The sequence below is a fragment of the Chelmon rostratus genome, chromosome 5 (genome assembly GCF_017976325.1).
Source record: "Chelmon rostratus isolate fCheRos1 chromosome 5, fCheRos1.pri, whole genome shotgun sequence".
Lineage (NCBI taxonomy): Eukaryota > Metazoa > Chordata > Actinopteri > Chaetodontiformes > Chaetodontidae > Chelmon > Chelmon rostratus.
Genome location: NC_055662.1, coordinates 27,347,000 through 27,372,806, shown reverse-complemented (window position 1 = coordinate 27,372,806; position 25,807 = coordinate 27,347,000). Strand labels below are relative to the sequence as shown.

General features: G+C 47.2%; 3 protein-coding genes across 8 annotated transcripts in view; 1 reads left to right on the top strand and 2 right to left on the bottom strand.

Annotated features, from left to right (window-relative positions):
- The first annotated feature begins 322 nt into the window (after positions 1-322).
- On the top strand, positions 323-5,605 carry klhl22 (kelch-like family member 22). Of its 2 annotated transcripts, none has more exons than XM_041937036.1 (7): positions 323-1,109; positions 1,674-1,839; positions 1,926-2,237; positions 2,406-2,815; positions 3,338-3,530; positions 3,695-3,928; positions 4,158-5,605. In XM_041937036.1, the coding sequence occupies exons 1-7, from the start codon at positions 862-864 to the stop codon at positions 4,497-4,499; spliced, it is 1,905 nt and encodes a 634-aa protein (XP_041792970.1). In that variant the 5' UTR covers positions 323-861; the 3' UTR covers positions 4,500-5,605. The 2 variants fall into 2 exon arrangements, with proteins under 2 accessions (XP_041792970.1, XP_041792969.1); XM_041937035.1 differs by having other exon boundaries at positions 1,926-2,249.
- Positions 5,606-9,306: 3,701 nt separating this feature from the next.
- Positions 9,307-11,928, bottom strand: tbx16 (T-box transcription factor 16). Its single transcript, XM_041937798.1, has 9 exons — positions 11,913-11,928; positions 11,641-11,797; positions 11,452-11,554; positions 10,747-10,911; positions 10,466-10,612; positions 10,308-10,378; positions 10,134-10,222; positions 9,833-10,046; positions 9,307-9,745 (listed from the first exon to the last, which is right to left on the bottom strand). Exons 1-9 carry the CDS (start codon positions 11,926-11,928, stop codon positions 9,307-9,309), a joined length of 1,401 nt encoding a protein of 466 aa, XP_041793732.1.
- A 4,691-nt stretch (positions 11,929-16,619) lies between these two features.
- The window catches only part of cabin1 (calcineurin binding protein 1), a 34,127-nt gene continuing 24,939 nt past the window's right edge, over positions 16,620-25,807 (bottom strand). For all 5 annotated transcript variants that reach the window (XM_041937372.1, XM_041937373.1, XM_041937376.1 and 2 more), the window contains 5 exons: positions 24,672-24,746; positions 20,401-20,659; positions 18,652-18,807; positions 18,318-18,520; positions 16,620-18,196 (listed from right to left, as the gene is read on the bottom strand). In XM_041937372.1, coding sequence (XP_041793306.1) covers positions 18,050-18,196; positions 18,318-18,520; positions 18,652-18,807; positions 20,401-20,659; positions 24,672-24,746 — 840 coding nt within the window. In that variant the 3' untranslated portion in view covers positions 16,620-18,049. The remainder of the gene's footprint in view (positions 18,197-18,317; positions 18,521-18,651; positions 18,808-20,400; positions 20,660-24,671; positions 24,747-25,807) is intronic.

The following is a 25,807-nucleotide window of genomic DNA, read 5'->3' as shown; positions in this document are numbered from 1 at the left end:
CAGCATCCTCTTGTGTTTAACAGACAGAGTCACAGAATCTAAACATGTGTTGAAGTAAAGATTCATTTAATCAATATAAATATTCAGAAACCAAACGAAAGATAAAAAGAATGGATTGTCTAATTCTACACACTGTAAACTCCTCATTATTATGCTAAAAAACAAAGTGTGGATCTGTGACGTGATTTCACTGCATTGAGACTGACGTCTCTGATTGGCTCTCTCTTAGAAACTGGGCGGGATAATGCGACACAAACAACCAATAGCGTTTGAGCTCACCGCCTGACCAAAAAGTAAACAGACTTGTTTTGATCTGTCAAAAAATCAGGCGACTTCTCTGGCTGTCATCCCGCCAGGCTTTTAGTTTCATTTTGAGCAAACAGTCGATGTGAAACGGCTTGTTTTTCCACGAACACGAAGATATTTTCGCACTGTCACTTTGTTTGAATTTTGGAGTATTTGGCTTGTTTTTATAGTGCGTTACACGAGCACGCAGGCTAACCAAAAGATAGCTTGCTAGCTGATGTTCTTCACGTTTCAATCAACATTAGCTGACGGGTTAGCAGCGCGGTGGCAGCTAGCGGTGGGTCGACGCCAGGACGTATGTGACTGTGAACTTTCACGTCTTTCTGGTTGCTCAGTTTATAAAGTTATGGCGTGAATCGTGTGTTCAACTTCATACATAAACCCGTAACGTTACACCGACTCTGCAGTGACGTTTCAAGCAACCGTAAACATTAGCCGCTAGCTGCCCAGCCCGTTCCTCCTCTTCCTGGGTGTTTTTCTACGTCCGTTGTGGCTTCAATTTGCGACAGATGTGTGAATAGTCAGGACGATGTTGGTGTCAGACAGATAAAAGCGATGAAGCCTGAACATCAGTGCCCTGCCATGGCTGAGGATGGAGAGGTGAGTCCAGCGGGAGGACGCGCTGGCTCGTCAGGCCGCCTGGGCCGACAGACCTACAGAAGTTCAGCCCATTTCCGCAGCCTGCTGGACGGCCTCCTGGCGCTCAGACAGAGCGGCATCCTGTTTGATGTGGTGCTGCTGGTGGAGGGTCGACCCATCCAGGCCCACCGAATACTGCTGGCAGCCTCATGCGATTATTTTAGGTAAAACTCACAGATTGTGGCTTTACTGTCACTGCAGACAGAGCAGGCAGGAGTCATGTGGACTCCAGTGACGGACCACATGGCCTCCAGTCATTAAAATGACTCCTCAGTTAAGCTTGTCACAGAACCTGTTGTGCTTCATTACATGTACATACACTACAGCACAAGGTGATCAGTGAGAGCAGGTGTGTGTACACACACAGCTGCAGAGACCAGTTTTAAGTCCAGGTTTGAACCACTTCCTGCAGCTTATCAACACTGTCTTATGATCAGTGGTCATAAGGTTAACTTCCATCATGACGCAAGTGTTTGTAGACAATGGTAAGTAGGTCACAGATAAAATCCCCACATGTCCACACTCAGCAGCAGCATATGTGATGCAGAGAGGTGTGTTGAATGTGAAGTCAGTGTATCACGCTGTGCTTTAAACTGGTGCGCAGCTTAATGTGCAAAGGTGATTCTCTGTGATATGCAGTGTGCAGGTAAACCAGAGCCCTGCTGTTGGTAGGTAGCCATGTGATCCAACATAAACCGTCTTAACAGCGTGTTACTGTTCTCCTCCAGGGGGATGTTTGCTGGAGGCCTTCGGGAGACGCAGCAAAAGGAGATCCCGATCCATGGAGTGTCTTACATGGCCATGAAGAAAATACTTGACTACATCTACACATCAGAGATTGAGTTAGACCTGGAGTGTGTGCAGGAGGTCCTGATTGCGGCCACGCTAGTACAGGTGAGCTCTCTGTTGCCCCTTTGCTGCATCATGTTTTTCACTGTTCTTTGTTTTTCAGCTAATTTGTGTTCTTCTGTGTTTTAAAGCTTGAGATTGTCATCAGCTTTTGCTGTGATTTCCTTTTCTCCTGGCTGGACGAGAGCAACATTTTAGAGGTGCATCATCTAGCTGATGTCTACGGACTGCAGCAACTTAACGCCAGGGTCCACTCCTACATCCTCAGGAACATCCAGACTCTGTCTCGAACCGAGGTGTACCGACAGCTCCCCCAAGACGAAGTCTTCAGAGCGCTGAGCAGCGACGAGCTTCAGGTGAACAGCGAGAACGAGGCGTACGAGGCGGCGCTTCACTACCACTACAGTCCCGAGCAGGTGGAAACTGACCAGGTGTACTTGCAGGTCAGTCCCAAGGTGTGTCTGCATTTTGTTCTCATCTCACCATCAGATACACATTATATACTGAGTAGATAAGGAATCACTGTTATTATTTACAGAGCTGCGTAGTTTCACTCACACTTTGTCGGAGCTTTTTCGGTCAACTCATATTTTTATCTTTTTGACCCAAAGGACAGTCTGAAGATGCTTGATGCCGTGCGTTTCTGTCTGATCGAGAAACAAGTGCTGCAGAGGCTGTACGACAGACTGAACCAGTGTCCGCTGAGGGACTCGGTGTCCGCAGCCCTGCAGTATCACGAGCAGGAGATCTGGCAGCCCGTCCTGCAGACTCCCCTCACCCAGCCGCGCTCCACCTTCCACTGCATACTGGGCTTCGGGGGGATGTTCAGCTCCAGCTCCCTCACAGACAGCGAGCATTTGTTTCAGGTGTTCCACCCGAGCTGGGGCGAGTGGAGGACGCTCACTGCAGCTCACACCCCCCGAATGTCCAACCAGGGCATCGCTGTGCTCAACAACTTTGTTTATCTTATCGGAGGAGACAAGAACACCAATGGATTCCGTGCAGAGACTCGCTGCTGGAGGTAAGATAGTGTTTATTCTCTTTAAAAGAAGATCCCTTAAAATCGGTTCTTTAATAAAAGAAAGGCACCAGAGTGTTGAATGGTTTAAACAGCGTCACTGTTTCTACACTACTTCAGACGTGTCTTTGGTGTTTCTCTGCTGCACTTCCTTCTTTTCTCTGCTGATGCAGATGTATTTGCAGTAAGCTAACATTGGCTGGAACATGAGCCCACCTGAGTTATTGATCGGACGACAGTTTCAGATCTCGGCTGATTGTTTGCTTTGTCTGACCAGCTGCTCAAAATCCAAAGAAATTCTGTTTACGCTGATTCAAACCGAGAAAAGCAGCAAATCCTCACATCTGATAAGCTTGATAAATTTCTGACAGCCGATTGATTAACTGACTCATTATTCAGCAGCAGGTCTGTTTCTCTTGTTGGTTTATCGTTCGGCTGATTTCAGCGCAGGTTTTCTTCCCGCTGATTGAATTTTAAAAGTCAGGTTTTTATTTCGCTGCTCTTTTTCTTGCTTGTTTTTCCCAGATACGACCCTCGTCACAACAGCTGGTGCTCCGTCCAGCCTCTGCAGCAGCAGCATGCCGACCACTGTGTCTGCGTGCTGGGCGGCCATATTTATGCCATTGGAGGACGGGACTACAGCAACGAGCTGGACTCAGTGGAGCGCTATGACCCACACACCAACATGTGGGAGTTTGTCTCACCCCTGAAGAGAGAGGTGCGAAGAGGGTGTTTTAAAAAAATCTGCATGTAATACTGCTGCCATCCACATGAGGGTGCTAGACGCTCACCTGTGTGTTGTTAATGGAGGTTTTCCTGTTGTGCACCAGGTATTCCCCTGTCCTCCTGCCTCCTTTAACACCAGTCTCACCTTCCCTGCAGGTTTACGCCCACGCTGGAGCAGCATTGGACGGGAAAATGTACATAACATGTGGGCGCAGGGGAATGGCGTACCTGAGAGAGACCTACTGTTTTGACCCTGCGGCCAATAGCTGGACAGCGTGTGCCGAGGGGCCGGTGGAGCGGGCGTGGCACGGCACGGCCGCTGTTAATGGACGTCTTTATGTTATCGGTGGAAGCAACGATGAGTGCAGATATCGACGTGACGTCCTGAAGGTATGATGTCACGAGTCATCAGTGGCGTTACATGGAGACATATGATGACACGCGTCTGTCGTTGTTTCACGTGTGTCACTCGTCTCTGTTTTATACATTTAAATTAGAAAATATTTGACCTTATATTGACTCCAGACTTACTTTACGCTCTCATGTTTTTGTCTCCATGAGCTAAAAAGTCAGCTTCAGGACAGGAAACCAAGAGAAATTCATTTTGCATGTTTTTCAGGTGGCGTGCTTTGACCCCGAGGCCAACTCCTGGTCTTTGATGGCCCCCCTCCCGGCTGGTCACGGAGAGCCCGGCATAGCTGTGCTGGACAGTCGCATCTACATCCTGGGAGGACGCTCTCACGACAAAGGCAACCGGATGAAATACGTTCACGTGTACAACGCCGACACGGACGAGTGGGAGAGCGAGACGGAGTTTAAGGAGCGCGTGTCGGGCCTGGCGGCCTGCGTGGTCCTCATGCCCCCCGCTGTGATCGGCGAGGCCAGGAGCTGGGAGCAGCGCACCAAGACGTCGTGGGAACAGATGGACATGGACAACTCGGACGACTCGAGCGAGGACTGACGCGGCCTGGCTGAACTGAATGTCTGAGCGCCGGAGGCTGCATGTTGAAGCACCTGGAGGATTGTTTTGTTTTGTGAGTGGCGGCGGTCATGGCCGGATCGTGTCCTTCCTGTACGCTGACCGCTTCGAGTGCCTCTGAACCAAAGTGTCATTCAGGACTCACTTCTGAAACATCTTCTTAGATAATCACATCCATCCATGAATCCCTGCTGACGCCGCCGTGTGCCGCCGAGCCCTCGTCACTTCCTGTCACTGTAGCTGCTTCTGCTGTTTATCATAGACGAGTGAAGACTACTTGCTATGCAACGACACTGTAATATGGAGTTTGTTCTTTTTTGATCTGCTAAACCTGGGTTTAGACTTCAGAGGTTGACAGGCAGAAGTTATTTAATTGTTCATTCCTAATAACTAAAGACCGATGTTGACTTTTATTTATGACTCTGTTCTCGTCTCCACGGCGGCAGCTGCTGGTCATCGGCAGGAACTGCACGTCCAAACCACGGAGGAATCGTGACGTCGTCCAGTTTAACATTGTGCCTTGTTTTCATGTGATGTATTTCTGTGTTTCTGTGTTTCTGTTGGTGGAGATGAGCCTTTGGTTTTGTGCCTCTGACGTCACAGTTTGTTTGTACCTGAATGACGAGGCACTGGTGCTACAGGTGGTAGACATCAGCTCCTAATATGTTGCCATGTCTTTAAATCCTTTCAGGTCTTCATATTTGTGTGGTGAAAACTTTTTTTTTTGGTGTCCTTTCACTGTAAATTAATTAGTAAGTTATTCTGTGACTCAATCCAAAGAACAAGAAGCTGAGTAGATTTAGAGTATTTCTGATAGAGTCGAGCTTTGCTTCATGCTGCTGCTTGTTGCCTCAGTTCATTGTTACGCTGTTCAATAGAAGCATTTAAGAGGTTTAATGATCGCCGCTCTACTGTGTATCTGTGCTGAAAAACAGGAGCTTTAAAATGTGCTTTTTTTGTCATATAGAGAGAGTCCACGTCTTCAGAGGAAATGCACTGTACTAGAACACACTGTCACACACGATATGCAAATTTAGCATCCTGTTCATGAGATCAGTTTTGAAGTTTAATAAAAACAGTAATGTGTTGCTTTCGTCATGTGTGCATGTCAGGAGGGGTCGGGGCTGTTTGTGTTGAGTTTATGAGCAGTTAGATAGATAGATAGACAGACAGACAGACAGACTTTATTTATCCCAAGCTGGGAAATTGCAAGATTAGAAAGAATAAAATTAAGATAACTACAACAAAATAAACCAACGTGAAATAAAGGGCATGCAAAATAAGAACAACTTTCAAGTACAAAAATGCAAAGAGAGATTTATAAACCAGGAGGCAAAAATACAAAATAACAATATAAGAAAAAATAGTGAGATAAAAATTTAGAACTAAGCTGTTTAAATAAACATCTGGCGGTTAAATATGAGCTCAGTAGTGCAGTTGTGCAAAATGACTGGGGAAAGGTTGTTGACTTCCAAAGAAAGAAGAATGGCTCCATTGAAATAAAACCTACAGGAAATGCAATTAAACAGCAAAGTCAATGAGTAAAAACAGTAAAATGTTCTTTTAGTGTCTTGGAGTCGCAGCTGTGACTCGTCAGCTCAGTATGCCTAAAATCCTTCCTGTGACTCGTTTGGGTCAAAAAAAAACAGCACAGTTTTCATCAGTATAACAGAAAACAGAATCAGGTTAATGACTGAGCTCCTCACATGCAGAGTTTGATATTTGATAATGATAAAATAAAAATGAAGAACTTCTGCAGGCTGTGAATCAGGAATAGAAATAGAAGACGTTCGGTTTGAAGATGGGCGGCGCTGTATGGTGCATGGTTCAGGTTGTGGTTTGATCTGCATGGTTCAGGTTGTGGTTTGATCTGCATGGTTCAGGTTGTGGTTTGAGCTGTATGGTTCAGGTTGTGGTTCAGGTTGTAGTTCAGGCTGTGGTTCAGGTTGTGGTTCAGGTTGTGGTTCAGGCTGTGGTTCAGGTTGTGGTTCAGGTTGTAGTTCAGGCTGTGGTTCAGGTTGTGGTTCAGGCTGTGGTTCAGGTTGTGGTTCAGGTTGTGGTTCAGGTTGCAGTTTGAGCTCCTCTCAGCGGTGCTCGCTGCTCTTTATTCCGCCCAGTCTCCACCAGTTCCTCTCCATTTGGCCTCCACTCCATCAGCTTTATGAAGGCTGACTGTTGCTTTCCTCCTTCAGGCTGTTTCATCTACATCTGTTACCCCCCACCAGCCCCTAAGTGAGCGCCCCCTCCACCCCTCCCTTTGTTTCACACTACTGTGCCAGCCCCCGCCAAGATGTCTGGTGGGATCTGCTGACACCAGCACTGGACATCCAGCACCAACAATCTGCTGCTGCTGCTGCGGCTCTGTTTATGTGTCACTCTTTTCATTGTGAGGCTGCACTAGCACCCGGGGGACACTTAAGACGTATGTCATGCACTTAACCACGTCAGCGGCCTTCACGGCGCCTGAGTGCATGTCGATCCGCTGCTCTTTGCTCGACCATTATCAGAGCAATTAAAAGGCCCAAATTGCCCATTGATGTAGAGCTATGCAGATCAAACCCGGCTCTAAGTGCTCACTTTCATTCTCGTCTCTCCTGCTGTGCTGGAGGGGAGGAGGTCCTCGGCCAGCTTGTTTTGGCGATAAGTCAATAGAGAACAAAGGAGGTCACCTGTGGATGGAGACCTGGACCCAGAGAGGCGACACACATTAATCCTCCTGGACCTGTATGAAGCTGCTGCACCGGCGACCCTGCGACGTGCAGCAGCTTTGTCTTTAAAGTGCAGCTTTTAGCATCAGAACGTTTGTACTGTAACATATAAAGTTAGCTCAAACAGCATCAGCAGCACATGATGTGGAGGGAAAACTGGACCACAGAGGAACAGAAAGTCCACTCGAACCCACTGACCTCCAGTCCAGCCTCCTCTGTAGCTCCTGACCTTTTCTATACAAAATCTGCATGAAAGATAAAAACTAATTAAATTCGATTATTCAAGACAAACTGGCCGGCAAGCATTTTGCTTCTTAATTCACAACTAACAGTCGCAGCTGCTGACAGATATGTCACAGTTCAGCCGTGTTTGAACACATCTGAGTCATGGGAAAAGATTTTGGGATAAATTCCCAAATCTTAATGTTGAATTCACATTTTTCTGCAGCTTCTGTACAACTTTCACACCAGGGGAGCAAAATATTATCACAGTATAAACAGTTCACACATGTGGAAACCTTCATCATGGCAGAACACGTCTTACGATCAGTCTGAGTCTCATCATCTCAAGTCACATTAATATTAATAGATTTTATAATATTTGCTCTGTGATGACAGAAAAAATATGAAGGAAAACACTTTAAAGGAATTAAGAATTAAGAATCTCATCTTATTGGTTAAAGAGTATTTAAAGGGCAAAATCCAAACTTTTTCAAGTGTATATTCTGTAACATCGTCCCACTAATGTGACAATTTGATGCAGAAAAGCTTCATCACCTGATGAATCTGTGACATCAGCAGCCATAAGTAAAAACTGAGCTTGTTGAGCTGAGCTTGTTCTCTGTAAATCCAGAGTTTTATGCGTAAAGCACGTGTCTCTTTGAGCAGCGCTGCGTATGATCCCAGACAATATCCTGTGACAAAAGCTCTTTAAATTTCCTTTTTCCCGACAGTCTGATTTTATCTTCACTGCATTTCATTTAAAAACTGTCGGAATAATCTCATGACAAATTCAACTTCATCGGATTCCTGTAAAATTCTCTCTTTTCAACACACAGCTGGGAAGAAACACTGAGTAAAACCTGCACCACAGCAGAGTAGTTCAGAGATGGACGACCCCCCCCTCCTCCCCCCGGTCTTTACAACAGTCATTAGCAGCTCATATCCACCCAGGGTGGAGGTGATGGGCCCGGGCCCAGTGTTTCTCAGTTGTGAAAGGGAGCCAACAGCCGCCCATTTTCATGCCTTTTAAGGCTCATTGAGATGGAGAACAAGGGTCGTGCCATGCTTTATGACGGCGGTGGGTAAACCTCAGCAGGTGAGCCGGAGGCGCAGTAATACAGCGTCTTAATGCATGCTGGGCCCGTCGAAACTACAGAGTGCTGCTCGTTAGATCAACAAAGAGCAAATACAAACAAACAGCACCAAAGGTGGTGCTGCTCATCAGAGCTGGCCAGGTACGAGCATGCAGATGTGCACAACAAACAGAGCCATGCTCAGTCACCCAGTGAGTCACTGCAGAATATGAACTGATGGATGGATGAGAAACAGGATTATTATTAGCAGACTTGTAGCTAACATCAACCAGGGGAAGATACAAAGCTCTGGGTTAGAGTCAGAGGCCTGGCAGGCTAATGCTAACAGCTAACTAGCATGAGCAAAGTGCTGGTTTGACCATGTTGTTATTACAGCAGGAGAAACCAACAAGAAACAGAACAGAACAGAAACTTCTGTTCAGGCTTTGTTGAAGAAAGATTAAACAACCAGACATCGGATCATTTCACGTTTTATTTGCTGATCACATCACAGTTCGACAGACATAAATTGCACACTTTGGTTTTATTCTTCCTCTTTGTTTTTTTTTACAAAAATAATATTTTCACTTGGGAGATGAGATGAAATACAAAATAAATAGACAATTCAACGAACAAGGGAGCACTCGGCGTGCGTAGAGCAGCACACTGTGGCGTCAGTCGGCTGATCCGGAGCCTGAACTCTGCGGGTGTGAACGGCGACCGGCGGCCCCCTCGGAGCATGCATCTCAGAGCAGTGATCGGCTGCAGCGTCCGTACAGTCACTATTCACCAGCACGAGTACGAGAACAGCGGGTACTGGCTCCACTCGGCCACGTTGCCATGGTGATAGCCGTGATGCACGGCTTGCGTGGTGTAGTCGGCGGTCAGGTGGTGAGGGGGGGGATACTGGGCGGGCCCGGGGCCGCTCCACTGGCCCAGGGGCTGCTCCGCACCATACGGGCTGTAGATGTGGTGGCCGATCACCCCCGGCTTCCCGGCCTGGGCCATGGTCATGTTGAGGACCCCGGTGTAGTCCTGGGGACCAGGTAGGTGCTGGGGGCCACAGGGGGAAGGACCAATGTCATGCGTGCGTGACTTGGAAGAGTCATGATCAGGGACGGTGGCGACATCAGGGACTCGGGACTCGAAGCTGCTGCGTCCTGACCCACTGTTGCTGCTGCCGATGCTGGAGGACGGGGAGGGGGACTTCCCGTACTCGTGGAACCTGAACGGGAAAAGGAAGGTGGTCAGCGTGCTGCTCGTCATGACAACATTATGCTCTCGTTTGTTGCACGTGTTTAGCAGTATTCACCTGTACGGCTGGTAGGAGGCCGGAGCCGGAACAAGCTGCTCCGTGTTGTACATGTCCCTGGGGTCGGGCCCAGCGGGAGACTCCGTCCTCACGCTGTGCTCCCTCTCAGCGGTCCACGGGGAGTAACGCTCCTCTTTGACGGCGTCGCCCTCTTTCCTTTTGGGCAGGTCTCCTTCCTCTCCGTCGTAACCGTCGTATGACGAGCGGCAGAAATCTGAGAAGACAAACATCATCGGATCAGCCGAGGAGGACGGGATGAAGAGCAAAAACCTCAACACAAAGAAGAGTCAGAAAACCGTACCTGGTGGACTGTCCTCCTCAGAGTCCCTGTTCAAGATGTCTGACATCCTGGCTCGTTTCTCAAGGCAGGCCGGGTTCTTGTTTGCACGTCTGCAGAGGAACATCAGGTTCATTAGAACAATTCTGGAGGAAACTGGCAAACTGAGTTCCTGCCTGTGACCGCTGTGATACTCACCTCTTCTTATTCGTGCCTTCATCCCGGAAACCTTTTGCAAATGGGTTGTGATCGATCTTCAGCTTTGTGATCTGTATTCGGGGAAATAAAAGTTAGTGTCAGTTAAAATCTCAGTAATGTGTGAGTCCTGGCAGCGGTCTGCGGCCGCAGACACTGACCTTGGTGTTCTGGTAGGCTGTGACGGCGGTGAAGGACGTCTCAGGGAAGGTGAAGGTCTGGAAAACGCTCCAGCGGACGCTGAAGAGGTCATCTGCCTGCACGATGTGGAAGCGCGGGTGGTAGCGATGCATGGAGTGCAGGATGATCTGCAGACAGGAAGACGGCGAGTCATTCAAAGCACTTTTTCTTTTTCATTCTGTGAGTGTCAGCGGCCGGTCACACCTCCTCTGATGAAGCAGAGCGGAGATGCAGAGCTGCTGCTCCCAGGGCTCGTACTTACATGGCCGTGCTGGTCGAGCGTATTGTTGGTGAGCTTGAGCTTGAGGAAGGAGACGGACTGCTTCATCCAGTGGCTCCCCGGGGCCGGAGAGTCCGGGTGGAGGTAGGTCCTGCAGGGAGGCTGGGGCTCCGCTTTTCCTGCCACCTCCCATTTCTCTTTATTCCACTGTAGGAAGGAGACAAGTCAGTCAATCCGTCATAGAGAAAGGTGATTTACAGAAGGGGCTTCACCTTCTCCCCCTCCCACAGTGAGACAGCAGAGTGGAGAGTGACTGCTGGCCAGCACCACCCACAGAGACAGGGGGTAGTACAGTGGGCTCCCAGCAGGGGATAGAAAAACAGGAAGAGATAGCAGCCTTTGATGTACGATGTCAGGACGGGGGCGGGGGGGTGTCTCGTCTGGAGATGCTGATAACCACTGAGGGACATCTAGAGCCACGGCCGGGCTGAGTCAAGATTCAAGATTTCTTTATTGTCATTGTTGAGCATGACATGTCAATGAAATTTGCATTGCAACCCCCACGTTAGAAACAAGATAATAAGAAAGATTAGAAAATAAAATAAAGATACTAGAATAAAATAAACCAACATGCAGTTAAAATATTTGTAAATGCAATAAAAATATACCAGAAAAATATGCTAAACAATGAGAATAAAAGGCTGCTTACTGTAGGACACGCTAAAGGAGAGTGGGAGAGTGTCTTACCTTATACCTGAAACCGTCCTCAGGGACCATGTCAACCAGTAAGATGTACTTGGCGCAGGGAATGAGGCCAGAAAGATGAACTTTACAGTGTGGAAACATCCTCCTGGAACAGAACACATGAATGAGCAAACACTGCAGCAGAGGATCTCCAAACAGTTTGCATGGAGTGTGACTTTCATGTCGCCTCACCTTCCAGGTTTAGTGATGATCATCTCTGTTCCTATCCCGTGGAAGGTCTTCCAGAGTTCAGGGTCCTCCAGAGTCATCCTGATGTTGCCCTGCAGGTAAGCATCGGGGCCAGCGGCCATAGAGGGGGGAGGAGGGCCGCTGAAGTTGGGCTTCAAGTCTAGAAGTGAATAAGATTCATCACAGCTGTGCTTCTCTACAGAACTCATGATCGAGACAAATCGGCTGAAGACAAAAACCCCAAACTGATCCAGTGAAAGTCAGCCAGCACTCACCTCTGATGGACTGCATGCTTCAGGCTCAGTCAAAGCCGGACGAGGTTCATGCACTGAGGGCCAACAGGCAATCCGAGAATCTGTGATATCCAAGTGTTGCTCAGCGCTGCTCTGCCTCCGTTGTGTCCTGCCTCATGTGAACCAGAGAATCCAGCAGCTATCAGGGTCGGTCAGGCTTGTTGCAGCAGATCTTTCAGAGCTCTTCAGTCCTGCACACTGAGGTGACCGTGACTTTTAAGGGGATCCACGGAGTGGGTGGGGTCAAGAGAGCCATTCCCAGGCTTTGAAGTGGCACACAGATGAGTCAGTACCCCGCTGTGATTGGAGGGAGCTGGAAATCAAAGAGACTTAACAGAGCCTTGATACCATCCCCACAGGAAGGGGGACGGAGGAAATGCATCTTTATTAACTGCTAAGAGACTTTAAAACAAATATGGACGGACTTCCATGCTGCAGATCAGGACTCGCAGCGGCACCAGAATCTGTGCAAATATCATTCACACACACATATCGGCACACATGAAAAAGGCATTTAGTGTGTGTGTGCAAAGAGGTGAGCACCCAGTATGACACACGTGACACAGCTGATGGAGAAACAATGAAGGGTCCGGTTAAATAGCAGCAGCAAACAGAAAAACAGCAGAAAACTTTATTCCAACACTTCTTACAGCACATCATTCATATTGATCTGAAATTAGATGAAACACCAAACACGATCACCTGTAAATGTGTCCGGAAAATAAAGAGTTCAGCTCTACATGGATGACTCCTTTTATGATTTGGCACTAAATAAAGTTGACTCTGATGCAGTGGGTGGGAAACTTGGTGTAAACCCATAATGGTGTAATGACAACTTGCACTCTTTCTGCAGGTAAGTCTTACCTGGGGGCGCGCTGTGAGGCCTGCAGGGCTGCAGGCGCTGCTTGTGTATTGGGATGTCTAGACAGAGCCATACTCTGATAGATAATCTCATTAGGCCAGTTTCCCTTGAAGAGGCTACTCTCTGCATGTGGAGAAAGCCCTGTGTGTAGGCAGGCAATTAACAGCCAGTTAGCACCACAAGCCCAAGTCAGCCTTGAATGGGACAGGGGGGGTCTGAGAATAAAGACCTGCCGCAGTCGTCCTCCCACCAGCCACGTCCAGGCCAAATCCATGGGTGTCGCTCATCGGCCTGTCTCTGTACCGTGTGGCAAAACAAATGCTAAACAGTGCGGGCGTTAGCATAGAGGAGCATTACAGCACACTGACATGAACATTTGAATTCATTCAGCCTCGTTTCTAGCATACACACACCACTTCCACTTCCACGTCTCATTGTATTCTCCAGCCTGCCTGCTGCATACAGTGCTCCCCTCACACCCGCGCTCAGAGGACTGTTTCTGCTTTTGTGGACCTGTATGGAGAACAGGTTGGATGAAGACGACGTGCAGTTTTCAGAGCGAGGTGTGCAGCACAGAGAGGCTCCTGCTGTTTTAAAGGTGTGGCAGCACTCTGTGGAATCGGCAGTAAAATGTGCATAAAGAGACACTCGCTGCTGCAAAGCCCCCCCTGTGAAAATATCGACCGGCCTCTTTGGGCCCCTGTTTGAGGTCGATGCAGAATAAAAAGGAAAACACGGTTCAGCCTGTAACGATGCACTCAAAGAGATCTCTGTGCGATCATTTGCTCGTGTTAAACGCTCTGATGCACGACACCCCCGGCACTCTGTGGCACAACATTGGCCTTGAGGAGGTGCGACGTGTTTTTATCCTCCTCATGAGGAGTTATTAATCACAGGTTCAGTGTGGCTCTCCTCACTTAGCCAGCTCCTGCTTGGGGAGGCCGTTCAGCGGTCCCACGGGCAGAGGGGGCTCGCCGCTCTTTGGGTGCTCAGGAGGAAGACGGCGTGAGAAATAAAGAGGTTGTGATGGTGGATTCTCTGCAGCTCTGGCGGCGGAGTGTCAGAGCCGAGGCGTACGTTTCAGCAGCGGCAGCGTCGATCCCATTACGCCGCCGGTCTGGAGGTGACAGGTGTGACCGGGGAGGGCCCGGGGACAGGAGTCAGGGACAAAGAGGCAGGACAGCGAGCTTATGTAACAGCCAGCCTGGGGCGATTCAGACCGGATGAACTCATCTGGAGAAGATTCATAGAGGCCGAGAACAAAAACCAGACCATAAACCAGCCGTACGGACGCGGCGACACACGTCAGAGAGTAAACAACGAGGAATCCTTCAGGACTGATCACTTAATGTGGAGCTGTGTTAAACGGTTGACACCTCCTCTCCAAACTGAACCCTCTCCCACATCACCTTCAGCAGTGCTGTTCCACCTCCCAGGTGTCAGTCTTTGGCCATTTGCTTTAACTGCACAGATCCCCTCGCGCTCTTAACAGCTGCCAATATACAGCCAGGGCCCGGGGATCAGACGGCTCTCCGGCAGCCCAATAAAGAGCCCCTGGAGTGGACTGACGAGAAATCTCACACCTTTCGCTCACATTAGCCATGCAGCATGCCCTTTTGATGCTTAATTGGCCACTTTGAGGGGTTTGCAGATAGCCGCCCCACGGCTGGAAACAACACGATGTCACAGGAGGCCGAGCAGCCTCACGTGGCAGGAGGGGTGCGTTTACCTGCCGACAGGTCGGCTCGCTTTATCTGCTGCGAGGCGCTGAGTGCAGATTAGAGAGGAGTCAAGTCCAGTTTGTGGCAGAGACTCTAAAGCTCTGCATTTTTTATGTCACGTACACATCATTTACTTGTGAATTTCTTTATTCGTCTGTCCTGATTTCTGTCTTTTAGCTGCTGAAACACTCAGATTTCTCCTCTGGAGATTAATAAAGGTTTATCTTATCTTATACAAGCGAATCTGTTTTTTTTTCTGCACAAGAAAACAAACCTAATGAAGCAGATTTTATTCAGGTTAAGGTGAATTCATAAATTTTCCTGAGAAAATGAAGAATAAACCTCTTTACTGAGGATAAAAAGAGAAAACAGTGAGTTGGAAAATCCCGTCTGGCGTCTCTGAGCTGCTGTGATCTCACATGCATCGACGAGGACATTTGGTCCACATAAGAAAACAAAACTCAAATGTAGCTTGCCTGGCAAAGGGGGCAAACGACAACTTCACAGCACTTCATAAGAAACTCCTGGAAGTTGCTAATGAAGACTAATGACTTCCCTCGTGTCGGAGACTTCACACCAGAGTGAACAAGCCCTTTGACCACAGAGTCAGTGTGGTCAGCGGGGTGGTCTGCGGCCCCGGAGAGCCCGGCCGAGGCTCTGCCCTGCAGGAGGACGCCGTTTCTTATTTATTCTATTCTTTAAAAAAGCAAAGTGGAGCTCACAAATAAATCTGCTGAAGAGTTTATCTTTATCAGAGTCATCGGGGGTCTGAAGATGAGGCAGACTTTGGGCTATAAAAAAAAAAAACAGACTTTATTATTCTGCAATAAATGTTCGTCAGTATTAGCAGTATGTCAAGTTTTTGTTTCATTAGCAGTCGATAAGAAATCAGGATCAAACATTTATCTGGTTACTGATGAATCACAGAGAGTAAACTTGACAGTCAGGAGCCTCGACTGGTGACAAACCTGACTGCTGCGTTTCAGTGAGTAAACCAGCACTTTCCTCTTACTGGTCCCAGTCCTGGAAGCACAGGAGAGAAAACAAACACAATGTGAACACCAAACCTCATCAGGAGGGTTTCAAACTTTTTTTCTAAAGTGAATTTTCTGGATTTTTCCTGGATGTTCTGTGACACTCGTCGCTCCTCTGAACAGACTCACCTGGTTAAACAAAGTTATCGTCATATTAAAGCATGAAAGCAGTGAACTGAAGGTGAAACGCTGCCGTTGAATTAGAAGTAAAAACATTTATTCTCCTGGTTGTGATGTAAGTTTGAGTCCTAAAAGTCAAACTAGTAGAAACACTTTGTTTGAAGTGACTTGAAGTAAATGACGAGGTGACGCTTTAAGTTCATACATTCATGATTCACTCTAACCATGCTTAGTGTCTGCTTTGCACTCTGTCCACTCTGATGAAACGTTATCGGTCGACCTCCTGTGAAAGCCTGATTAGCAGCTGCTCACATTTGTCTCACATGAATCCTGAATCTGTCCGAACATCCGAACATCATGAAACCTCAGAATATGTGGTTCTGAGGTTGTTGCTGTTCTCACTCGAGGACCTGATGTGTTCAGCTGTGTGTCCATTAGTCTGATTATAAACCGTAGTTCCAGCAGTGACGGATGGTGTTCCTCAGAAAGACCAGGAGCTCTGAGCTCATTTAAAACCTGATTCCAGCGAAGTCTGGACGCCGTAAAACAAATCAAACCAGAATCAGTCAACTATCAAACTGTGACAGCAGTTTCCTGAAGTGTTCCTGAGTCCAGGTATTAACGACCAAGTCTTCCCAGGATGATTCAGAACCAATCATGATACTCTCACCTGTTACCAATCAGCCTGTTTACCTGTGGAATGATCCAAACAGGTGTTTTCCCAGTCTTTAGTTGCTCCTGTCACGTGTTTGAAACGTGTTGCTGCATCAGATTCAGAATCAGCAGATATTTACAGAAATCAATAAAGCTGACGAGCTCAGACAGTAAATATATTGACTTTGTGCTGTTTTCAGGTCAGTTTATGTTAAAAACGTGTTTCACGCGGCGTCTCAACCTGTTTGGGATTGTGTGCAGATCTGGATGGAATTTTAAGTAACACACAGAACAAAAATGTGTTTCTCAAATATATTTTTGGTTTGACATCTATAATGCATTCAGTCCAGACACAGAGAACAGTTCCCCTCCTGTAGGCTGAGCCGGGGGGGGGGGGGTTGTCACCTCTCCAGCTGTGGCACATTCCCAGAAGCTTCGCAGAACAATAGAAAACTATTTTACACCAAAAAAACAAACCAAAAAGAATGAAATCAAATACAAAACAGTTTTTAAATATCAGGGTGATCGTTAACATTATTCATTTGTGTCCTTTTTAAAAACGAGTCTTAGACGACGTTCAACAAACACAATCAGTAAATATCTCTCTGAATAGAAAACAATCTGTAAAAAACATTCTGTTGTCTTCCTCTGAGTTCAGATAGAATTGTGACAAATTTAGCAAAATGGTTTCAGTGGGAAGGCGTCAGTGCTGGAGGGTCTTCAGTTCCACCGCGGTCAGGAAAGACCGGCGAGTCGTTTCCTGAGCCGCCGCCTCGCCGCCGCGTTCACGCTCTCACAGCTTCTCCAGCTCGATGCTCAACCCATTAAAGCCGAACATATTGGAAAGATACTTGGATTGTGACGTCATGATATGTACAAAAGCTAATTTGTAATAACTGAACCCCCCACATCATTCAGATCAGTGCTGGTGACAGGACGTCTTCCTGGTAAACAACTGTTCCTCTGAGCTACAAATGCACACCAAGGAAAGAAAAATATATAGGACAAAATATTACAAGAAATACAGTGAGTACAAAAATAGCACAAAGTTCGGTGCCAACTGAAAAACATCCCAAACGTTAAGTGTAAACATTTCCAATCTGCTACAGGTTGTGAGGCTGCGATGAACCTCGCGTGCAGCCGATTGTCCTCATTTCACCTTGTGTACGCTGACGTTCATCATGAGCCGATGTGTCCTGCGGATGAAATTCTCATGCCGGAGTAAATGATCAGAGTCGAGGACAGCAGGTACATGCTGCTGAGCGTCAGTCCGGACTGAGGCACCTCAGATCGGTCAGTTCTCAGAGGGTTTAGCTGCAGCGTGGAGGTGCGGTTAGCGTGAAAAAGATGCATAAACACGGGACTGGTTGGCTTTGAAGGCTGAAAGTCTTTCAGGCCACATCCAGAGTGCAGCTGGTTGCAGGAACGCTGGATAAGTTGATGAGAGAGATGCATAAATGGCACATTGCAGACATGCTGCGAGCCTCGAGCCGCCAGTCGCTGCTGACGAGCGGAGCGACGCAGCGGCGTGACAGGCGATGAGAATACTGCATTCTTCAGTTTGGAGTGCTTGTTTTTCTAATGCACGTGACGGAACGATAGCATGAACAAAGACAGCTGCAGCGACATGTACCGTTCCTTTTTGGAGACGGGGGCACGGGTTCGGCAGAGTGAGGCCAAGCTGCGGCCGGAGAGCCGGCACACGTGGGGTGGGGGGGCTGCAGAGGCTCAGATGTCCATGTAATCGTCCTCCTCCTCGTCCGACTCGCTCTCCAGAGATGACTCCTGGCTGGACGTCTCCTGCACCTCCAGCGCCGGCTGGCTCAGAGTGTCCTTCTTGACTGTGGCTGCAGACTGAGAGGACAGGATGACGTTCTGTGCAGGGGCAGACAGCAGGGGGCACTGTTGAGTGTTAGAGACTGGAGCACAGTTTCAACAGCTGCACGTACGCTCACACAGACACTCAGAAGCACATATTTCCAGACACGCTGCATACCTTGAGTCTTTGTTTGGTTTCCTCTGAGATGCTGCCTTTTGGGGAGAGGAGCGTGGGTGTCGGAGGCGTTACTGTGATCTCTGGCGGGAACTTGGTGACGGTGGAGGGGATGAAAAGCTTTGGCATGTTGGGCGGGACACGGGAGCGGATTCGGTTGGGGTCTGGAAGCTTCGACTGCTCGCTGCTGGCATACTGCTGCTGGTCTGAGAGAGGAATTAAGAGGACATTTATGAGTATTTTCATTCACAGGTGGATTAGCTGCAGGTCGCATTAAATCGATCAATGCGTCCTGCCGTGTGCTCTTCTGTCACACCTCTGACTCAAAGGTCCTGACCTGGGCAAGGCTGTGCGGTGCTACATGTGGCAGTTTCTTCCTGGAACCAGCCTGCTGCTGACTCGGCCTGGGATACAGAGGCCAGTTTCATCTGCTGACAAAGGTGTGACTCCTGCTGTCGGTATGAAAGTCCCTCTGAAGGCTCCTCCCGCTCCTCTGTGGGCAAAAACAACACGACACAATGCATGTTAAAGTCTGCAACCAGCACAGAGTGTGTGGCTCATCTGAATCAGAATCCATGCCAACAAACAACAAAATATCCTGACAACATTACAACCTGAGCTCAGAGTTAGTTTCTGTGTTATCAGTCACAGACAAACATCATCAATAAGAAGAAAACTTAAAAGTTCTCTTCATCAGACGACGTGTGAACTAACTGCAAACGTCCCTGCAGCCCAGACTCAAATGAAAACAAAAATGATCTAATACTCTTTCAGGCTTCTCCACTAATGTTGCCTAGGAAACCATTACATAATACACAGCGCTGCAGTGATGCTTGATGCTAACCTGTGTATGTGTGTGTGTGCATGCAAATATACAGTATGCAGACACTTTTGCACGTATCTGCAACACCTTCAGAGGTAATCCATCCCAGATTCACACAGCTTGATAAACATGCAGCTGCTGGTTGGATTTATTGGTGTAATCAGTGACTACAGATGAAAAAAAACAGTCTGCAGGGACTGTCTTGTTTTTTAGGTTGGAGTATTTTATTAGAGCCAGCCGTCTGTCATTCAGGTTTTGTTTCATTTCTAGTTTTTATCTTAAACTGCTTGATCACATGACCCTCAGTGAGTTTACAGCTGTGTGGATGTGATGTGTGTACAGCTTGCTGGGAAGCAGCATCGTGGGTTTCCACTGACGGACAAAAACAAGATGAATGCTGCCGTGTTAGATTAGAATTGTTGCCTTTTAGTCAGTAATATTTGCCTTTAAATGAATTACGTCATGTGACGTGTGTCAGAGAACAGCTGGGCGGGTAAACACACGTCATTTGGTTTGATGCTTCGGCTTCATTCAAAACAAATTTTGAGTGAAGTCGATGTAAGACAACGGTGTGAGGTTTGTTACCTGCAGATATCAGAGAGGTCAAATGAAAGTCAGGTTGCAGTAAGAAACCAAACCATCAGCTGAAAAGGAGCAGAAGCAGGAGATCTTCTCTCAGTCAGGAAGGGCTTCTTTAGGGTCTCTAAATGCTCTTTACTGCCCCCTAATGGGTCTACTGCCCTCATACAAAAATCTAAGTGAAAACATCATAAATAATCAAATTTAACAACTAACAAGAAGGGGTTAAAATGTTAAGAAGAATACAAAAAACACCTGCAGATTCAAGGTTGAGTTTGGAATATCAGGGGAATCCAGGCTGAAGAACTGCTTTAGATATTAAACACGAGATAAACCAGCAGAATATTCATGATGAGGCTCAGCAGCGATTATCAAACCCCTCCAGGAGCTCATGTAGGCAGAAAAGGAGTCACAATCTGGAGGACACCGATTTCTAAAACTCTTGTTGGGGGACTGACAAAACCCAAAAGGCAAAATATAACCAGGCCAGAGTCAGCTGTTATGTAACCCATCAGTGGAAGCCCACAGGCGCCCCCTGCTGGTCAACATGGATTAAAGCACTTCAGGATGTCCAGAAACTGAACTGACAAAGCTTTACCTCAGCAGCAGCAGCAGACCACAACAGTCTGAAAAGCTGCCAGCATCAGAAAGTGGTCGATTCGTGTTGGGAGGAGGCCACCGTACCTGTGTGTGGTAAGAAGGCCATGGCTGCAGCAGGGTGGCTCGCTGCTCTCCTGTGAAGAGGCTGATCGTGGAAGCCCGAGGCTTGAGGTCTGGACGGCTTGCTCAGGGGCTCGTACACCACTTTGGCTTGGCCGTCCTGGGCAGACAGCGGGTGGCAGGCGGCGTGGCTGAGCAGGACCGGCGTCGGCAGGGAGGCGGGGAAGAAGATGTCTCGGTGCTCCTTGGTGTACTTGGGTGTGGTCGGGGCATCGCCTGCAGACTGTTGGAGACAGAAGAAGAGCAGTGGTCGTGAGGAGGTGTGACTGACCTTGGACATCCATCTGCAGCGTTAACCCTCCTCTGCTCAGGTAGATTTCTGTACTGTACCTCCTCTCCCCAGATCCAGAATCTGGTCAGAAACTCAGCGCCAGATGAAAACAAAAGTCAGTCGATGCCACAGCACTTTTCAAACAACGCGCATCAGCGGTATTAGTCTCGGCTCTCTCATAAGAAGCAATGAAATCCTTCACAGAGTTTCGATGCCGTTCTCCAGGAGTTCAGAGGCTCACTTGTGCGCTGGCGCAGCTCTACACCACACCACATCCCTCTGAGCCACTTTCCTGTGTGTCCTTTTGAGGACCACTTAAAAACACAAGAGCTGCACAAACAACCTGTGACAACAGCCGCCCTGCTCCCACAGCCGCTGTCATGGCAACACAGAGGAGCACAGTTTAAATGAATACACCTTCTCTAGTTTTCTATTTAAAATGGATGAAAAGTTGGATCAGATCTAGCCTCCAAATGCAGCCCTCCAGTCTTCAGTATGAACTGTGGCAAAATTCAACAAGCTGAAGAAAAACACATTTTCATATCCAGAGAAAGGCGACGTACAACTGTGCTGCATTCATTATGGAAGCATGTTAAAAAGTAAACATGACTGCCACAGAGCTTCTATATCAGAGGCACGTTAGATTATTAAACATATTACCGTTTTATCAAGATTTCAAAAGCCTGGAGGCAACTTTACACCTCTGCCATGACGAACAGGCTTTCACAGACACAGATGTGACTGTGAGCACAAGATAATCTGGCAAAAACTGAGCACTCATGCCATTTTTCTGAGGCTCTCTGCTGGGAGTTAAAGTCAAATTGTGCTCTGAATCAGAGCTGTGCACGATGAAGCTCCCATCGGGGTTCGCACAGCAGAGCACGGGCGAATCAAACGGAGTAGCCTTCCAGAAGCTTAGACAGCAACAGATCCTTCAGCTCGACACAGAGCGGCACAGCAGCTTCGAGCGTGCACCAGCTCCGAAGCCAGCTTTGATGATTCATATCTCATGAATTAAACATCGCCAACAAAGACTCCAACAAGTCAGCTGGACTGTGTGCATTAGAAAAACACTGTACCTGAGAAAATTGCAGCACATACCATGCAGCCAGCCTGCGGGCTCCTCCAGTGTCTGCTGGGAGGTGAGAGTGGGCTGCTGGCAGCCAAACTCAGGTCCCACAATTTGAATTGAAAGATGGTTCTCTGCAATTATCGAGATTGGGCTTTAAATCAGATTAGAGCAGCCGTAGATGTCGTGCAAAGGTTCGGTCATCTATCCAACACAACTGAAAGACCGGCCAACCGAACATTTTAATTAAATTGCCTGCACTAATGGGACTGACACAGGAGCTCTTTGTGAAGCAAATGTCCATAATATTTGACGAGTAAAACCTCAGCGTCTTCCTAAAGTCTGCTGATATACAGGAGGTGAGTCTGGGGTGTCTTAATGAAGCGCAGAGTCCCTCAAAAAGCTACAGCATGAGAGTAAAAACCCAGAAACCAGACATGGGTTGAGCTCACAGGTCATTTAGCCTCGACATGTGTTCTTCCTGATACGGCATCAAACTGGGGGAACAAACAACACACGGAGCACAACGCTGAACGCAGCCAGCTCTGCGGCTCAGCAGCAGATCGTGCTCTGCACTTGTGGGGGCTTGAAGGAATGTGTGAATCTGTAAGAAGCAAGCAAGGATTTTTTTTTTCATGTCCTCGAGCTAAGAACTTCAAGGTGCCTACTCACATTTCCCACTACAAATGCAACCAAATGCAAACCACAAAATGAGCTGGTGGCATAATAATTACACATAAACAGTTACATCAGACTCGAGAACAAGCACCCACTCTCATTATTATCAAAACAAACCAGCACATGCAGGCTGATGATCATCACGTCTAACGGGACAACAATCACGTCACCTGCACATGATAATTACATGTTGTTGTACTCTCTATATGTATTATAATAACAGCAATCACATTGACCTGACAGCTGATCAGATCTCATCATGAGATAAAAACAAGTATAGTAAAGTAAGTAAGTAAAAGTATTTCTTCTTCTTCTCTTCTTTCAACTGCAAATACCTTTTCATTCACTGCCACTAATTTCTGCTCAAGTGCTTTTCACTGTTAGACCTTCTAAATTATATTTAATTCTAAGGCAAAGTATAATTGCATTACTAAAACAAATCAATCTGAAAAAGGAGAGTGCACATCTTCACCAGGATGAAACAGAGGAAGGTGAAATATCTGAGGCATCAGACTGCAATGCTACCACAACTGAACAGCAAAGTAAAGTGCAAATTTTCTTACATACAGCATATTCTACCCCATCCCGGATTCAGCCCGTGAACTATAAAAACTTGCCAAGGATCTAATACTGGAGGACAAGACCAAATTTCTCAATTTAAATATTGTGATATATTTATAGCAATATTAAATTTATTTATATTCTAACACATCACACACAATAAAAGCTGTCCCTTGCTCTCTCACCACTCCCAAACAAAGGATAGTTCATACACATAAGATAATACACATCAGAGATGGAATTAATCTGCAGATGCTCAAGATGAGACCAAACTTTTCTATCGATGTCACTTTTTGTCCAAAATGTGGCCAGCAGTGGAGCAGCTGAGGCTCTGGCCTCTGGCTGGAAACGCTTTCGGCTGTCGTAGCGCATTTCGTAAAAAGGTGAATACAGCAGTCTAAAGCTGTTTCAAACAAAAGTCAGTCAAAGAAGTTTTTCAAAAATTCTGCATCACAGCAACCACAAGAGTTCACTGAGCAAACAGTGATTCATGTGCACAAAACATATTAGGCTGATGTGTCCATTTCTGAGACTGGCTGCAGACAGATACTCATTATGGAGATTCATACATGTAAAGACACACAAACTGGAAGCTGATGTGAAAAGTACCCTCACAGCTGGTTCAGTACAGATATAAGATTCTAATTCCGACCAGATTTTACCACTTCTGAAAAATGTGGCTTGTAGCTCTGAGCCTCGTCTGCATCATTACCTCCATGTTGAGTGTTTATTCGTGAAAATTAGACAAACAAATGCAGACAAAACGAACAAAGACAACAAAAAGACTCATGCAGAAAATAAGATGATAGGATCAGTGAAGTAGGAAAAGAGAAATTTATTTGCCCACAGCTACTTCTCGTGAGCCTGAGGTTCGGGAACATCGCCGTGACAACAGGATGTGGGCAGACAGACCCTTGTTGACTGTGTGGGCTGGAGGAGGGATGTGAGGAAGGGGGAGTAACCGACACAGGATGAGGCAGAGCAACTAATGATTCCATGAGGAATATGAGCGCTGAAGACAAAGCTGAGCTAATAGTTGGTTTAGCATTAGCTGAAACCTTTCAATTTTATTACAATTAAACACGTATTCAGTAAATTGCGCGCACATCGCCTGTGCTGATAAACAACATGCATACCAACGCTCAGCTGAAACTGATGACAAGTTTGGCAACGACTGTGTGAGGCTGAGGGGACAACAGGGAGCATTCACACCACGCGTTAGGCTATATTTAGCTCTGGCAGGCTGGAGCTGGACAGACGAAAATAATTCTGGGAATTACCAAGAAACTTTTCAGTTTAGCACATTTAACTACAGATGCTACATATAGCATAAAACATCCATCCTTACACTTCCTAGTATGAGGTAAACAGCACATAAGCAACATTAGCACTTAACATACTTGGATTGGCAGATGGGGAGTGCACAACATCAGGACAACTCACAGATCATACGCTTGCCATGCTGGAGCTCAAAAACATAATGTCATGAATAATTTAATTTTCTTTTTCCCTTAATTGTAATGTAAAAGTGGCATCAATGTTGAGAAAAGAGGGACAGACAGAGTGTACATTAGCTTTCTGTATGAATGTAAAGTGCAGCATTAGCTGCAGTGCGGGGGGGGTGGGGGGGTGTAGAGGTAGCAGAGAGAGTTTTACCTGTCTTTGGGCAGAAGTGGCCAACTGTATCTGGCAGAACTTCACAGCTTGGTCCAGAGCTACATCCTCGTCAACCTGAGACAGGAGAACAGCAACACATCTTCATATGCTCATGGTTGTATTCCACAGTGTCAAATCCTCTCACACATCTCTTTGCATTCAGTCAAACATGCTCATGCTCATGAGGGTACAACTGCAAGTCCATCATGTATGAACCAACTGACCTGTCCTGTGTGCGTACCATGTGAATTACTCACTATGTCTCCACACTAATGCCGACGCAACAGCAAATTCAGATTCTGTACGAGAGCCAGCAGGATTTCTTCTGAGCTTCTGATCATAGCAGCAGCAGAGAAAGACCCATATTAAGGCCCAGTACAGTCAGTGGATGTGTGGGAGTTGGCAAGCTCAGCTACAGCCCAACATCGTACACTTAATCTCGTTCACACAGCTGCTATGTTCCCTCCAGCAGCCTGTTGTAAGTAGCGGTTCAGGGACCCCCAAAAGGAGGGATTTTTACAGCAGCCTCATTCTACTTCTCAAATGATGCCAATTGTTAAATGGACTGAGTCAAGCGTTGGTGCATCACAGAGGACAACCCTCTGCTTCCAATTCATGTCTGGCTAACTGCAAACCTGCAGCCTGCACCCTGAGAGAACCGCACACAGTTGACTGATGACTTATCACGTAATGATTCAAAGTTTAACAGAGTGATGTGCAGGTGTCGCTCTGCATGTCTACAGCACCCGACCTTAACGGTGAACTGACAGACAGAAAGCAATATTAATAAGATCAACAAGAATGAAAAAGATGCGAGGTACGTGTCTGAACTGCAGCAGACCGTAAAACCACAACGCATCTGCACTTTGTGCAAGTAGGAGCACAATCAGAAGATGCTTCTGGAAGATGTCCAACATACCAGCTGCATAACTCATTTGGTGACAGGAAACATGTCGTGGCTGATTGCGGCTACTTTCTCTTAAGGCAGCATCTGAGAGAGTATGCTTTAAATAAAATAAAAAAAAACAAAAAACATCCAATCTCGTCCTATTTCTTCTTCTCCTCTTAAGCTCTCCCTCGCCTACTGCCCTCCCACTCCAGCTGCAGCTCTCCTGCATCACAAGGCCACTGGCAAG

What these genes read in the sequence shown, in the direction of transcription:
- klhl22 (XM_041937035.1), top strand. Translation starts at nt 862, where the DNA reads ATGAAGCCTGAACATCAGTGCCCTGCCATGGCTGAGGATGGAGAGGTG. An exon ending in GCCTCATGCGATTATTTTAG is followed by an intron (nt 1,110 to 1,673) that starts GTAAAACTCACA and finishes GTTCTCCTCCAG; the next exon opens with GGGGATGTTTGCTGGAGGCC. An exon ending in TCTCACCCCTGAAGAGAGAG is followed by an intron (nt 3,531 to 3,694) that starts GTGCGAAGAGGG and finishes CCTTCCCTGCAG; the next exon opens with GTTTACGCCCACGCTGGAGC.
- tbx16 (XM_041937798.1), bottom strand. An exon ending in AGGACGGTTTCAGGTATAAG is followed by an intron (nt 10,912 to 11,451) that starts GTAAGACACTCT and finishes TCCTTCCTACAG; the next exon opens with TGGAATAAAGAGAAATGGGA. An exon ending in CGCTCGACCAGCACGGCCAT is followed by an intron (nt 10,613 to 10,746) that starts GTAAGTACGAGC and finishes TCCTGTCTGCAG; the next exon opens with ATCATCCTGCACTCCATGCA.